At 34.6% G+C, this 13,176-nt stretch overlaps 1 protein-coding gene across 5 annotated transcripts in view; it reads left to right on the top strand.

Annotated features, from left to right (window-relative positions):
- The window catches only part of LOC150105337 (uncharacterized), a 409,874-nt gene that overhangs the window by 29,908 nt on the left and 366,790 nt on the right, over positions 1–13,176 (top strand). For all 5 annotated transcript variants that reach the window (XR_016548478.1, XM_090394715.1, XM_090394718.1 and 2 more), the window contains exon 3: positions 11,709–11,824. Coding sequence is in view for 4 of the 5 variants with exons in the window: in XM_090394715.1 (XP_090250841.1) it covers positions 11,709–11,824 (116 nt within the window). In the remaining variant the exon portion in view is untranslated. The remainder of the gene's footprint in view (positions 1–11,708; positions 11,825–13,176) is intronic.

Here is a 13,176-nt window from a genome sequence, read left to right as displayed (position 1 = left end):
GTGGTTGCCAGCAGTGTGGGACCTCTGTGAGAAAAGGGTATATGTGGAACTACAAGGATGGTGATTATGAAGAGCTCAGGTGACAGCTTGCAGGTGTAGCATGGAATGAGGAGTTAGTTGGAAAAGAGTTCAATGCAGCTTGGGGGGGATATTCAAGAACTATCTAGTAGAAGCAATGTCTAAATGCATTCTAAAAGTGAGAAGGTTAAATAAGGTAGGTGTGAAATGGATAAATGAAGAGATTAAGCATGCAATACAGTGAAAGAAGTCATTATGGAGGCAACATAAGAGAAGTGATAATAACCAATTCCATGAGGATTACAAAGACTATGCAAGGAGGGTGACTTAGTTGGTAAGGGTACAAAAGTGAAATATGAGCAGCAGTTAGCTAATGAAGGCAAAGAGGATCCTAGGGAGTTCTTTTGATATGTTGCCAGCAAAAAAAAAAAAAAATGATTATGGAAATACGACATTGATTGGAGAAAATGGTAAAAGATAACTACTCTGGAAGATTTTGTCGACATACTTAATGAGCAGTTCATAAAGGTCTTTTAGTCTTGTGAATGTGACATCATGGAGCAATTGAGAACAGTTATTGATGGGGAGGAGAAACTGACTGTAAGTGAGCAAACTTGATGTTAATAAGACTGTGGGACTTATATCCCCGCATATTCTAAAGGAATGTGTCAGGGAGTTGACATATTTTTTAATATGAATCTTGCATTGGGTTGAGTTCCAAAGGAGTGGAAGGAAGGAAAGATTGTGCCTCTTCATAAAGGAGGTGTAGCCCTCAGGCATCAAATTATAGGCCTATCTGTGTGTCAAGTTGTTGGAGAAGCTGAAATCCTAGTTTCAGGTTCCCACTTCTGGAACCTGAAACTAGAATCCAGAAATGGGCTGACAACAATGGAATTATCTTTGATGGACAGCATGGATTTGCTAAAGGGAGGTCATGTTTTAGTAATCTACTTACTTATTATAATAAGGTGGTGGCTTCCTTGGACAGAGGAGAAGGATACACAGTAGTATACTGATTTTTTGCAAAGGCTTTTGATAGATTACTGCATGATAAGTTGATAGTCAAAGTAGAGCAAATAGCGTTGAATGCTTTGGATCAGAGACTGGCTATCTGATAAGAATCAGCAAGCTGTGTATGGGGGAGCAATATCCAAGAAGAAGAAATTCATTGCTTCAGTGGTGTACTTCAGGGGTCTATTTTAAGGCCATTGCTATTTAACCTGCATGTTAATGATATTGGCAAAGATTTGGATGGGGATATTCAGTTGTTTGCAGATGATGCAAAGGGGGAATGAACTATGAAGAGTAGAGAAGATGTTGTGGCCTTACAAGAAGACTTGAGCGAATGGGGATATGAGTTCACTGTTGTGAAATGTAAGGTTTTAAAATTTGGGAAACAAAGATGGGATGTAGAATTTATGCTTGGTGGGGATATATTGTCAGAGGTGGAGGAAATAAGAGATCTTGGGATGAATAGTGGATAAGAATCTGAAATTTAGGTGGGGGCACACATTGCCAAAATTGTGAGGACAACATAAGAAATTTTCTGAATGATGCAGAGGACACTGACTTGTAGAAGTAAAGAGGTTTTTGTTCCATTCTATAAGGCTTTGATTAGGCCACACATGGACTACTCTTCACAGATTTGGTCACCTGGTTTTCAAAAGGACAAAGAGATGTTGGAAAGGATCCAGAGACAACTTACATCCTCTGTCCAAAAAGAAACCGAACTTTTTCGAAAATATAAGAAACTAGTGGTGCCACCTGCTGTATCTTTTTGTTGTCGAAAGCAGCAATCTTCATTAGTATTGTGTCAGCTATTTATGACATTTGTTTCATTAGAAGCTGAGTTATAGTGCCAAGAGTGGCAGTGTGTTTCGATGAATGGTCGGAAAATGAGTTTCAAACAGAGAGCTACAATTGACTTTTGTGTTAAACTTGGTAAAAGTTTTACTGAAATGCTTCAAAAAGCATACGGTGATGAATGCTTATTCTGTACTCAAGTTTACGAGTGATTGAAGTGATTTCAAAGTGGTCGTGAGACACTTGAGGATGACTAAAAGCCTGGCCATCCAAAAACTGGACTGAGCAAAGTAAGCATCCAAAAAGTGCATGATTTCATCAAAGAAAACCCGAAATCATCCGTGATATTGATTAGAGATGAATTGGGGATTCCAAAATCAACTGTGCACAACATTTTGACCAAGAGTTTGAGCTTTCGTAAATTGAATTCGCGATTTGTTCCTCACAAGTTGACTGATGAACAAAAAAATGTATCGAATTGAACACTGCAAGGACCTCATTAAAACCACCCATAAGGACTCAAACTTCCTTGAAACAATCGTTACTGGTTACTTGTACTCAAAACACCACGAAACGTGGTGTTTTGAGTATGAGCTCGAAACAAAGCACCAGAGTGCTGAGCGGAGACCACCAGAAAAGTTGCTTGGAGAAGTCAGAAGTAAAGACAATGGTGATTTGTTTTCTACGATTCCAAGGGCATTATCCACAAAGAATTTGTTTCGCCTGGCCAAACTGTCAATTTTGAGTTTTATCTCTAAGTTTTGAATTGATTGGTAGCTAGAATTCATCGCATATGGCATGAATATCATGATACAGGCATCTGGTCACTTTTGCATGATAATGCACCATCTCATTGTTCAAACATTGTGAGATAGTTTTTGAACAAAAACCAAGTTTGTGTGTTGGATCACTTGCCGTATTTACCTGATTTGGCACCCTGTGACTTCTTTCTCTTCCCCTCGACTTCATTTGCCAATGAAAGGAAAGTGATATGACACCATTGAAAATGTTGAAGTGGCAGTAACCGCTATCCTCAACAGTATCCCAAAAACCGATATAAAAACTCATTTAAAGAATTAATTGACTGTGCTAAACTCTGTATCGAAGCTGAGGGAGAGTATATTGATTGAAATAAATGATTTGAATAATTATAATTGGCCTGTGTTTTATTTTCTATTAAATGTTCGGTTTCTTTTTGGACAGAGGGTGTATGAAGGTAGTTTCTGATCTGTGGAATGTCGAATATGAATAAAGGTTTAGTAGATGCAATTTACAGAGTCTAGTGGATAGGAGGAAGAAGGGGCGATATGATAGATACCTACAGATTAGTAAGGGATTGTTATAAGATCAGTGTTTGAGAGGTTTTACAGCAAACAGTGGGAGATCAGGGGAAAAACCAGAGGACATCCCTGGAAGCTGTATAAGGAGGGTGTGAGCAGGGGAGTGAGAAGCAGATTTTTTGCATGCAGAGGAGTTGTGAATGATTGGAATGCCTTGCCTGAGAGTGTGGTGTCTGCAGAAAATTTGAGTGTGTTTAAGGTGTGGTATGATGAACTCTGTGTATCATACACAGTGTTCATCATAGATGAGCTTCTCCTAGATGAGTCTTTGACACCATGGGATCTTGGGATGATAATAATGATAATAATAATAACCATAAAAAACTTATCTTTTAATCAAAGTATGTTCCATCATTCACTTATAGTAACTACTCATTTGAATATTAATATTAAAATGTTTATTATATAGTATTTATGGAGACAAAAACACACATTAGAGAAATTTCTTTAATTACAGCTAAAAACAAAAAAAAAATAAAAAATAACAGTTGACATTTCCTAATCAATAAAGGTGTCAAACAGTGGAACACAGATAAACAAAGCTGTTAAAAAGTCTTGGTCTGATTCAATCCTTCACTTTTCACAGCTACTCTTTCTAGATCCCAAAGATTTCAGATAGATCCAAAATTTCGATTAGGTTTGCTGAGATGATGGCATTATCATCTCAGCAAACCTTACTGAATTTTAAAAAACAAAATCATGATTAGTAACTCAAATTCTGTCTTGCATCAACATTAAATATCTGTGTCAGAATATACTTATCTGAGACAGATAGTATCCTTCAACAATAGAGAAGACCTAAAAATACAGTCCAGTTACTAAGGCATATAATAACTACTGGAGTTTGAGTAAGATAAAGTGTAATTTGCTGTTGGAGCTGTTGGATTCCATTATATTGCCCTCGTTGACATACAGTACTCTAACTTGATTCTTAATACGCCAGAAAAATGTATACCTATAAGCAGGAAAGAGAAGTATTTTCAGAATTTAAAATAAGCGAAGAAAGTAAATGACACAAACATTAGGCAGTTTACAAAAATTCTTGATGTAATTCAAAAAAGCCAAACAGTTAGTTGAATTGATTTGGCCATGTATCGAGGATGAAAGATACTGTCTTTCATCATTTCATTGTAGGAAGCCAGAGGATAAGGTGGAGGTATGAGACTAGAGGAATAACAGGAAATAGCTGGATGAATATAGCTTGCTTCTACCTGATATCATAGTTTCTGTTAAGTGTGCATATCTAATACTATTTTAATTAAGTACAGTAGTAATAGTACTTAACTGAAATTATTTGGGAATGGTCCTCTATACTAAATTAAATCCTTTCCTCATAGTTGTTTCACACTTAATTTACATATTTTTATTACTTCAATAATAATAATTATTATTATTATAAGCATCCGCTTAGAATACACAACATGTTCTATTATGGTATGTATGAATGATAATCAATGTAATATAATAGCATATTACATTTGTATTTAATTTTAATGTAATCAGTATTAAAATTATCTGATTGTTCACATAATTTTAATTAGTCATAAAATTTTTATATGTATATATTAGTATTTTGTATTGATATGCAAATAATAAAATGTATAAATTAAGTGTGAAACAATTTAGAGACAGTGATTTAATATGATGTAGAGCTCAATTTTTAGTTCTTTTGGGTTAGTTGTCCATATTTGGGTATAAGTGCTCTGTTATAATTCTATCTAATGTGATTTGCAGCTAGTGATTAGTATATTAAGTTTAGACAAACTAAACTTCATAAAGTTGTTTTTTATATTCTTATTTGTCTACTTTACATTTTCCATTACTTTGGGTTAGTATGATGTTTACAATGGCATTGTTAACATTATCTTTTTTCAAGTAACTTGAAAATCCTCCAGGAAACATTCATTGGATTGTATGACAAAGAAAAATTGTATTCCATGAATTTTTAATTATGAAGTAAACCTTGCATGAATGCATTACTCACAGAATATAAATGTACTAGTTAAAATTCTGTTCTTTTAATCCACACAGGCAATCTAATTATAAAAGTAGAGGCATCAGGATGAATATTTTAAAATGTGTAGATGTCAAGATGTTTTTCTATGAAGAAAACTAACTCTCACATTAACTTATTTCACTAATATTAATGAGATAAATATTGAAAAGTTTAAAAAAAACTGCAAATAATTGGTACAGTTTCATATTTGTATTCTGTATGGTGCTGTTGCTTTACCACAAAAACAACAGTGAAGAAGGGTGGAAAAAATCCATATTTACTGTTCTTGTCCTAGAAACCTTTGTGCTAGTGGAGAAATTAGTAACAAGGATGGCATGCTTGTTGCGTGTCACTGTGTTTTCATCATGACAAAGGTATTTATTATTCAGTAGATAGGTCATTATGAAAAGCAAGCGTGAATCAGATTGGCTGCCAGTGTTGATATTACAAAGAAAAAAAAAAGTTCAACTTAAACCTGATATTATTTACGGAGGAACAAAATACTTACCAAATATAAGTAAAGTATAAATTTTATTATCACAGATACATTGCATACAAAAAAAATCATTACATGTTCTGTGGGAAATAACAGAATTGATTTCTTCATGGATTTGCAAATGTTTATTTACTGTTTGTGATAGCATATTTGAACTATTTAAATTATTTGATAAGCTAGCATGTTTGGCCAAGTGATAGCATCTCAACTCAGCCCATTATTTGAATCCATCTCTGACATGGATGTTCGTGAATGTTATTTGATGATTTTTTCATCATCTACCATTGAATCTATCAAGAGCAGAGCTCAGCCTGCTCTTGGAGGTGTGAAGTGGTTTGAAAAATGTAATTTGGTTCTCTGGAGTATAGTTTCAGGTTACTTTATGTGTATCCTACCTGTAGAATATGCAGTGTGTTTCCAAATTTTTGTGATGAGATTGATATGAAAAATATAAATAAACTTTTAGTGATTTGGCTAGGGTCTGTTAATCAAATGGAAATAAAATCATAGGGTACCTGATACTGGAATGAGAAACAGGTAAATAAAAAAAAAAAGTAAAAAAAAAGATGAATGGTTAGTATTTAAATATGACAGTTTTCTTGTTGGCCCATCATTGTTCAATTTATTTGTCCTTGAATGATATTGAGAAATTTTTGAAGGGAGATATCCATTTATATGTCAATGGTGAAAAGCTAGGTGAAGTGACAAGAAACAGTTCTGATATAAAATCTCAGTAAAGACCCTGAAGGAACATCTATAGACAGATGATAATAGATGCCAATTTGATGTTTCCAAATATAAAGTCATGCATTTTGGTTTGGAACAAGCATGGAGTCCAGACCATGTTGATAGGATTTTGCCTCAAGAATCTAATGAATTTTATTATTTTTTATTATTATTATTATTATTATTATTATTACGGGTATCTCCATGGAGTCAGTAGACTCATCGCGGGAGACCCAAACTAGCAAAACAATATCTGTCATATCTCTTCTTGAATTCATTTACAGACGAAGAGCTCACAACTAAGTCAGGCAATGAATTCCACTCATTCACCACCCTCCAGGCAAAAAACCTTGTTCTGACACCTTTGTTAACCACACTCTTCTTTAATTTCCAGAGATGACCTCTTGTTCTTCCATCACTATCACACAGCTGAAACATTTCCCCTGCATCAATCCTATAAAAACCTTTTAGTAATTTGAATGTTTCTATCATATCCCCTCTTCTTCGCCTATCAACCAATCTCTGCAATCCACAAGCTCTCAATCTATCAATGTAGGGAGCATTTTTTATATCACTCACCAACTTGGTCACTCTTCTCTGAACCCTCTCCACAGCCTCCTCATCTCCAAGGAATCCAGGTGACCAGACCTGAGCACAGTAATCCAAATGTGGAAGTATCAATGCTTTATAAAGGGGAATAATAACCTCTTTATCTTTACCTATTTAGAACTTAATGTTGTCAGAGAATTAAAATTGAGGAGCCAGATTACCAAGGTAGTGAAATTTATGCAAAGGTGTCAAGAAATTAGCATCGGTGTCAAGGAAAGTGATATTTAAGAATTGACAAACATGTTATGACCCGAAGACTGCTCCATGTCATGTTATGACCCGAACACAGCTTGACTATTGTGTTCTAAGATCTGGTTTCTTTTTCTTTGGTATTTAGAAATAGCAGATAGAGTCAGGAGTTAGTATAAAGTATGAATACAGATCAAGGGAACATGAACTACAAATCTCTCATTATGTGAAAGAGAGAACAAGGGGTTATACTTGGAAGTTGAGTGTGTGAGGTTAGAAAAGGGTATAAAAACTAGACTAATTTTTTTTTTCTCATTTCTTGCTAGAAATGCTAATTCTTTATTTCTTCTAAATATAATTTTTTAAAGCGCTAGAAATATGCACAGACAAGCTTAGGTTTGGTAGTTCTTCATCTTGCATTATTGATCTCCCTTCATTTAAATTCTTCTATCCATGGTAATGCTGAACCTAATTTCAAAGTGTTATAAGCATTCACATTATAAATCTGCACAAATTGCTTTCTCCTTGATACTTTTGGATGTCATTTAATCTTCCAAATCAAGACCACATGATTATTTATCAACTAGAGACAGTATAACATCTGTCACAATTTTATCCTCCGATGCTGTAACCAAATGCTTTAACTATAACTCCTGATTACTGTTTTCCCTCCAGCACATGCTGCCTAAGACATATGTTCTTGAAGACTTGAAGATATTTATTTCCTATTTATTAATCTATGTATATTGTTTTCTATTCTCAGTTTATATTGCTATAGTTAAAAATCCCTAACAATGATCATTCCTAGTGATCAGTATTGAGAAATGTTTGGCATACTAATTTGCCTGAAAATGTTTCACTCATTAAGTTTGTTTTCAGGTTGTAACAGCAACCTGCTAAATATTCTATCCCGCCCAACTCAATATTCACTAAGTCATCAGTGCTATTTCTCTTTCGATTCTTTGCCCTAAGATGATACAGGCTCTTCTCTTACCATAGCGATGTTCTACCATGCTGTTTATCTTTCACCCCTATACTGTCAAAATATGTTAATACTTTCAACTAATCTTTAATGTTAACTGTGGCATAACTATAAACAACAAATTACATGATAATCACAGTAAATAACTTTAATGAGAGTACAGATATTTCATACTGAAAATGAGAGTATATCATCAGTGTGTAGAAACAAGCTAATCAAAGAAAACAGGAATATAAGGTACATACAACAATTAATTTACTAATTAAAAACACAAACTAGAAATGTACTACGAAACGTATATTTAATGACATGGTGCCTGTTTTGAGCACGCAATCTACTGTTCTTAATGCTTTATTTAACCAAGATTCCACAGTAGTTGTGGATGTACATATCATCAGGTGTAAACATATATCACTATAGTTATTCAGTACTGTTTATTTTTTTGTTTGTTTGTTTGTTTGTTGGGCCATACTATATTTGGACAATATTTCAATAATGCTTACTGTAATAATAGAGGTATTAACATTCATATCACATAAAGTTGACTAAAGATTCGTATTGCAAAACTTAACATTCCTATCACAAAAAACATAGTAATCACAGCAACAAACGCTAAGAAAAAAGTTATTATTATTATTACGGGTAACTCCAAAGTGTCCTTAGATTCATCGAGGAAGGCCCTAAACATCATGTCAACAACTATTCAGTTCCACACAGTATCTATCATACCTTGCCTTGAACCAACTCACAGTCATGGCACCCACAACAGACTCTGGCAACTTATTCCACTCATTCACCACTCTCCATGCAAAAAACTAGTTCTAACACCTTGCTAAACACACTCTTGCCCAGTTTCCATGAATGGCCCCTAGTCCTCCTCCCACCATACCTGTTTTGAAAAATATCCTCTGAATTAATCTTATAGATACCCTTCAGTAATTTGAATGTCGCAATCATATCACCTCTCTTCTGCCTATCAACCAATGTTTGCAACCTACAAATCTTTAACTTGTTCTCATAAGGTTCATTCCATAGACCTGCTATCATCTTGGTCACTCGCCTTTGGATCCTCTCTACCTCCTCCCCATCAAGAAGAAACCCTGACACCCAGATCTGGACACGGTAGTTAAGAAGATGAGGTCTTATCAAGACTCAATACACAGGAACAATAACTTGTTTGTCTCAAAGTATTCTTCAGTAACGAAGTGAGTTGATGAGTTAATTTAGCCACTTTTGCAATGTGCCCCTTAAACTTCAACTCCCTATCCCCCCCCCACCCAAATCCCTGGCTTCGTCAATCTCCTGGAGTACAGTTCCACCAATGTGGTATACTGCTGCTAATCTTTTCACCCCAAAATGCATAACCTTACACTTTGCCACATTAAATTGACATCCATTTTCCTTAGCCTAGTCCCCCAATCTATCCAAATCATCTTGCAAAATTTTGACATCATGTGCATTCACTATTGCTCTACCCAACTTTGCATCATCAGCAAACAAATGAATAGTTCCTCTCAGATCCTTTCCGATATCATTAATGAACAAATTAAATAGTAGTGGTCCAAGAACATAATCTTGCTGCACACCACTAGTCACAGGCCGTCTTTTGAACTCTACTCCTGAATAAATTACTCTCTGATATCTTTCCGTCAACCACCCTCCTATCCATCTCCATATGCTGCAGTTTGCTGATTAGAATTCTGTGTGGTATCCTGTCAAAGGTACCATGGTCCAGCAGTATGACTGTAAACCCATTACAGTTATCCAGCTTAGTTGTCACTGTGTTATAAATTGTGAGCAAGTTAGTGAGGCATGATCTACCCTTCACAAAGTCATGCTGTCCCCATACAGTATCCCGTTATCATCTGTACATTTCTGTATTCCTCTCTTGACTACTTTCTCCAAAACCCTGACAACGACTCCTGATATGCTGATCGGTTGATAATTTGCAACAGCAGTCTTGGAACCTCCCTTATGTAGTTGTACTATTTTCCCCTCTTTTCACCCCCCTCGGGACTAACCTAGACCCGAGACTCAAATTAAACAAAATGGTCAAGGGCACTGACAATTCTTTTGCTGCTTCACGTAAGACCCGAGCTGGTATACGATCCAAACCCACAGCTGTATTCACATTAAAGTTTTGGAATATACTATTCACCTCAAATCCCATATAACCTGTTGGATCTTTCATTACTACAATATCACCACCTGAATGATATACTCTTGCAAAGTACTTGCTCAGTAATTCCACTATATCAACTAATTCAGTTACAAAGAAATGCTTCCCATGCCGGGAATCGAATCTGGGCCTCCTAGGTGAAAGCCAGGTATCCTAGCCACTGTGTAAAAGTAGGCTAGTTGTGAAGGTACCTTGCAAACGTTTTTTTTTTTTTTTTTTTTTTGCTCACACATGTGTAAAGGATTGAAAAAGTATATAATTTCTTGTCAAATATAATTTACTTTTTTTTTAATGTTGCTCTCACCCTTGAAAAGTTATTGCAAACCTATAGTGCATTTGGTACTGTGGGTGGGCCAAGAATTGTTTCCTATATTTTATCATATATTATATATATATTGGAATTTTAATTAATTTTTTCATAGTCTAGAAATCTTGCTCTTGGAACTTTTTCAAATCATTTCAGGCCTCCAGTAAGTGGAGCATGGTCTTATACTAGGTAATGAAATTCATCTCTCACTTAAAGACAATCACGAACACCCATACCTACAGCAGGATTCAAACTACCAGCCTGTTGATTAGAGAATGGGTATGCACAGTAGCCACCTGGCCATCCAAAATGGCAATCTTTCTGTGAATGATTCCTTCTGTAGACTAGTTGTGAGGGTACCTCATTTGCAAACTGTTGTTTGCTCATGCTTGGATAAAGGATGTAAACAAGAATATATAATTTTTTGTCAAGTATTTCTTAAGAACTACTCTGAATTACCCAACACCAGAAGCATTCAAATGGTGCCTATCTTTCAGTGAATGAATCTGAAGGGATCACTAAAGGTTCTTTCAAATTTATTTCATGCATTCACTGACTACACATATAATTCACCCACCATCAGTTTATCCCCTTTCTCCTATTTAAACTCATTACTCTCGTGTGTATTATGATTTCGTTATTACTTATTACTCTTGTCAGTGTAAGCACATAATGTCCCTTTTCAATCAGCACATCTATGATAATTGAAACTGAAATTTTTAATGAAAATGAAAAACAAAGCAAATATTTAATTTTTCAAGAAATACTTGACAAAAAATTATATATTTTTGTTTTCATCCTTTGCCCAACTTTCAGGGAATGAGATAAAATGAAGAACAAAATGAGATAATTCATTTACTTCATTTAATTTCTTTGAAATTGCGTTTATCATTATCCTTTTCATTCTCTCTCCCCAACACTTCTCAAATATCATAATAGTTTGATTATGGTTATGATTTTTGCTTAATTATATACTGAAACACTGTGTATACAGTTTCCACAGTGTATAAATATTTTTTAGCTTTCTTAAGTTCATGTGAATTTAAATTGTATGGTATTTTAGATGAAGAAACAAATTTGTTACGTCCTACTGATGCTGGTGACATGAGTTTCAAACTTAGCATGCTTGAAGAAGAAGTTCTGGCTCGTAGTAAAGATTTGGAAGACCTCAGAAAAGAGGTATGAAATTATATATTAGCAGTATTGTATGATTTCTTATATTACCACAGACTTGTTACTCATTTTGATTCAGTGTGTGAAGTCGTCTAAAATTGCGAAAGATGCTCTTCACAGTGTATGATTCCCATCATGAAATAATAAGATTTGACTTTATTAAGACATGAAGGAATTACAACCACATCATCTAAGGCTATGAGGCCAATGTATCACATGTTAACTGTGTGTAGATGGTTTGTCTATTTTGTAGGATTTAAAAACTGAAGATTATGAGAGGTAAAACCCCTCCATTTCAGTTGAAAAGCCTTTATAAAGTTCTTTGCATCATAGATGGAATTCCAACCTAGCTGTTTCAACTAAAGGTTATCACTGATACTGAGCTACAGAGGTTTCTTAAAGTAAAAGGTATTTTTATTTAACAGATTTAAAATAAACTTAAACTGTAAATTTTATTTACATGATTAATAATAAATTCTTTTTATGTTAAAAATTAAATTATTGTCCCCAGACCTGAATTCAACTGTCAAACACAGTGCTCATCAAACTTCACCTTAAAATCATTTATTGCTTCACCACACACACACACTCATTTGGATATTCCACTCATCCAGCACTCCAGGCAAAAACTTACTCATTCCCTTGCTGTTATTCTCTTTGCTTCCATCTTCATATTTAGAAGATGGAGGAAAATTTGTCTGCTAACAACTGAACTGTCCCTATCCTTTCCCTTCCTTTCATCTCTCTTTCCATAAGTATATAAATCTCATCACTGTGCTTTATTTGTACAGTGATCAGAACCTAAGCCATTTGGATATTTATACAACATTTACTACTTATCATATTCATGAAAATTGTCCTTTAAGTTATTTAATTACTCGAATAGCAAAATTTAGCTATCTGTCAGATTTAACTTCACGGTGAGTTGTGCATTGTATTGCCTTACTTCTTGAAAAGTCTTTCTCTCAAAATATAGTACAGTGTTAGTCTTATTAGGAGTGTTTTTCAAGTGCACTAATTAGCCATTAGTGCACTTATCTTATTTTGATAGCTTATTTCAGAGCTTATTTGTTCATGATCTGTTGGGTAAGCTTTCACAGAGTGTTATATATAATATTTGCTTCTTGATTCTTATTCTTATGAAACACCAAATGACAGTTGGCTACTTAAACTTCAATACTACAATAACTTTGATGATCAAACTGATTTTATATTATTCCAAGGCTGATAAACATATTTACCTATGTGCCTATGTGAAGTCATCCAGTTATTCTTTGGAAAATCTGCCTTAAGAGACACTTCTTTCATATTAATGCTTCTCTGGCTGAATGCCTTTGCGAGGCATCGCTTGATTTAAT

Source organism: Typopeltis vanoorti, chromosome 6 (genome assembly GCF_054136105.1).
Source record: "Typopeltis vanoorti isolate ZY-2024b chromosome 6, IOZ_Tvanoo_1.0, whole genome shotgun sequence".
In the NCBI taxonomy this organism is placed as follows: Eukaryota; Metazoa; Arthropoda; class Arachnida; order Uropygi; family Thelyphonidae; genus Typopeltis; species Typopeltis vanoorti.
Note: the sequence above shows the minus strand (reverse complement) of the source record. Positions and strands in the feature narration are given on the sequence as shown.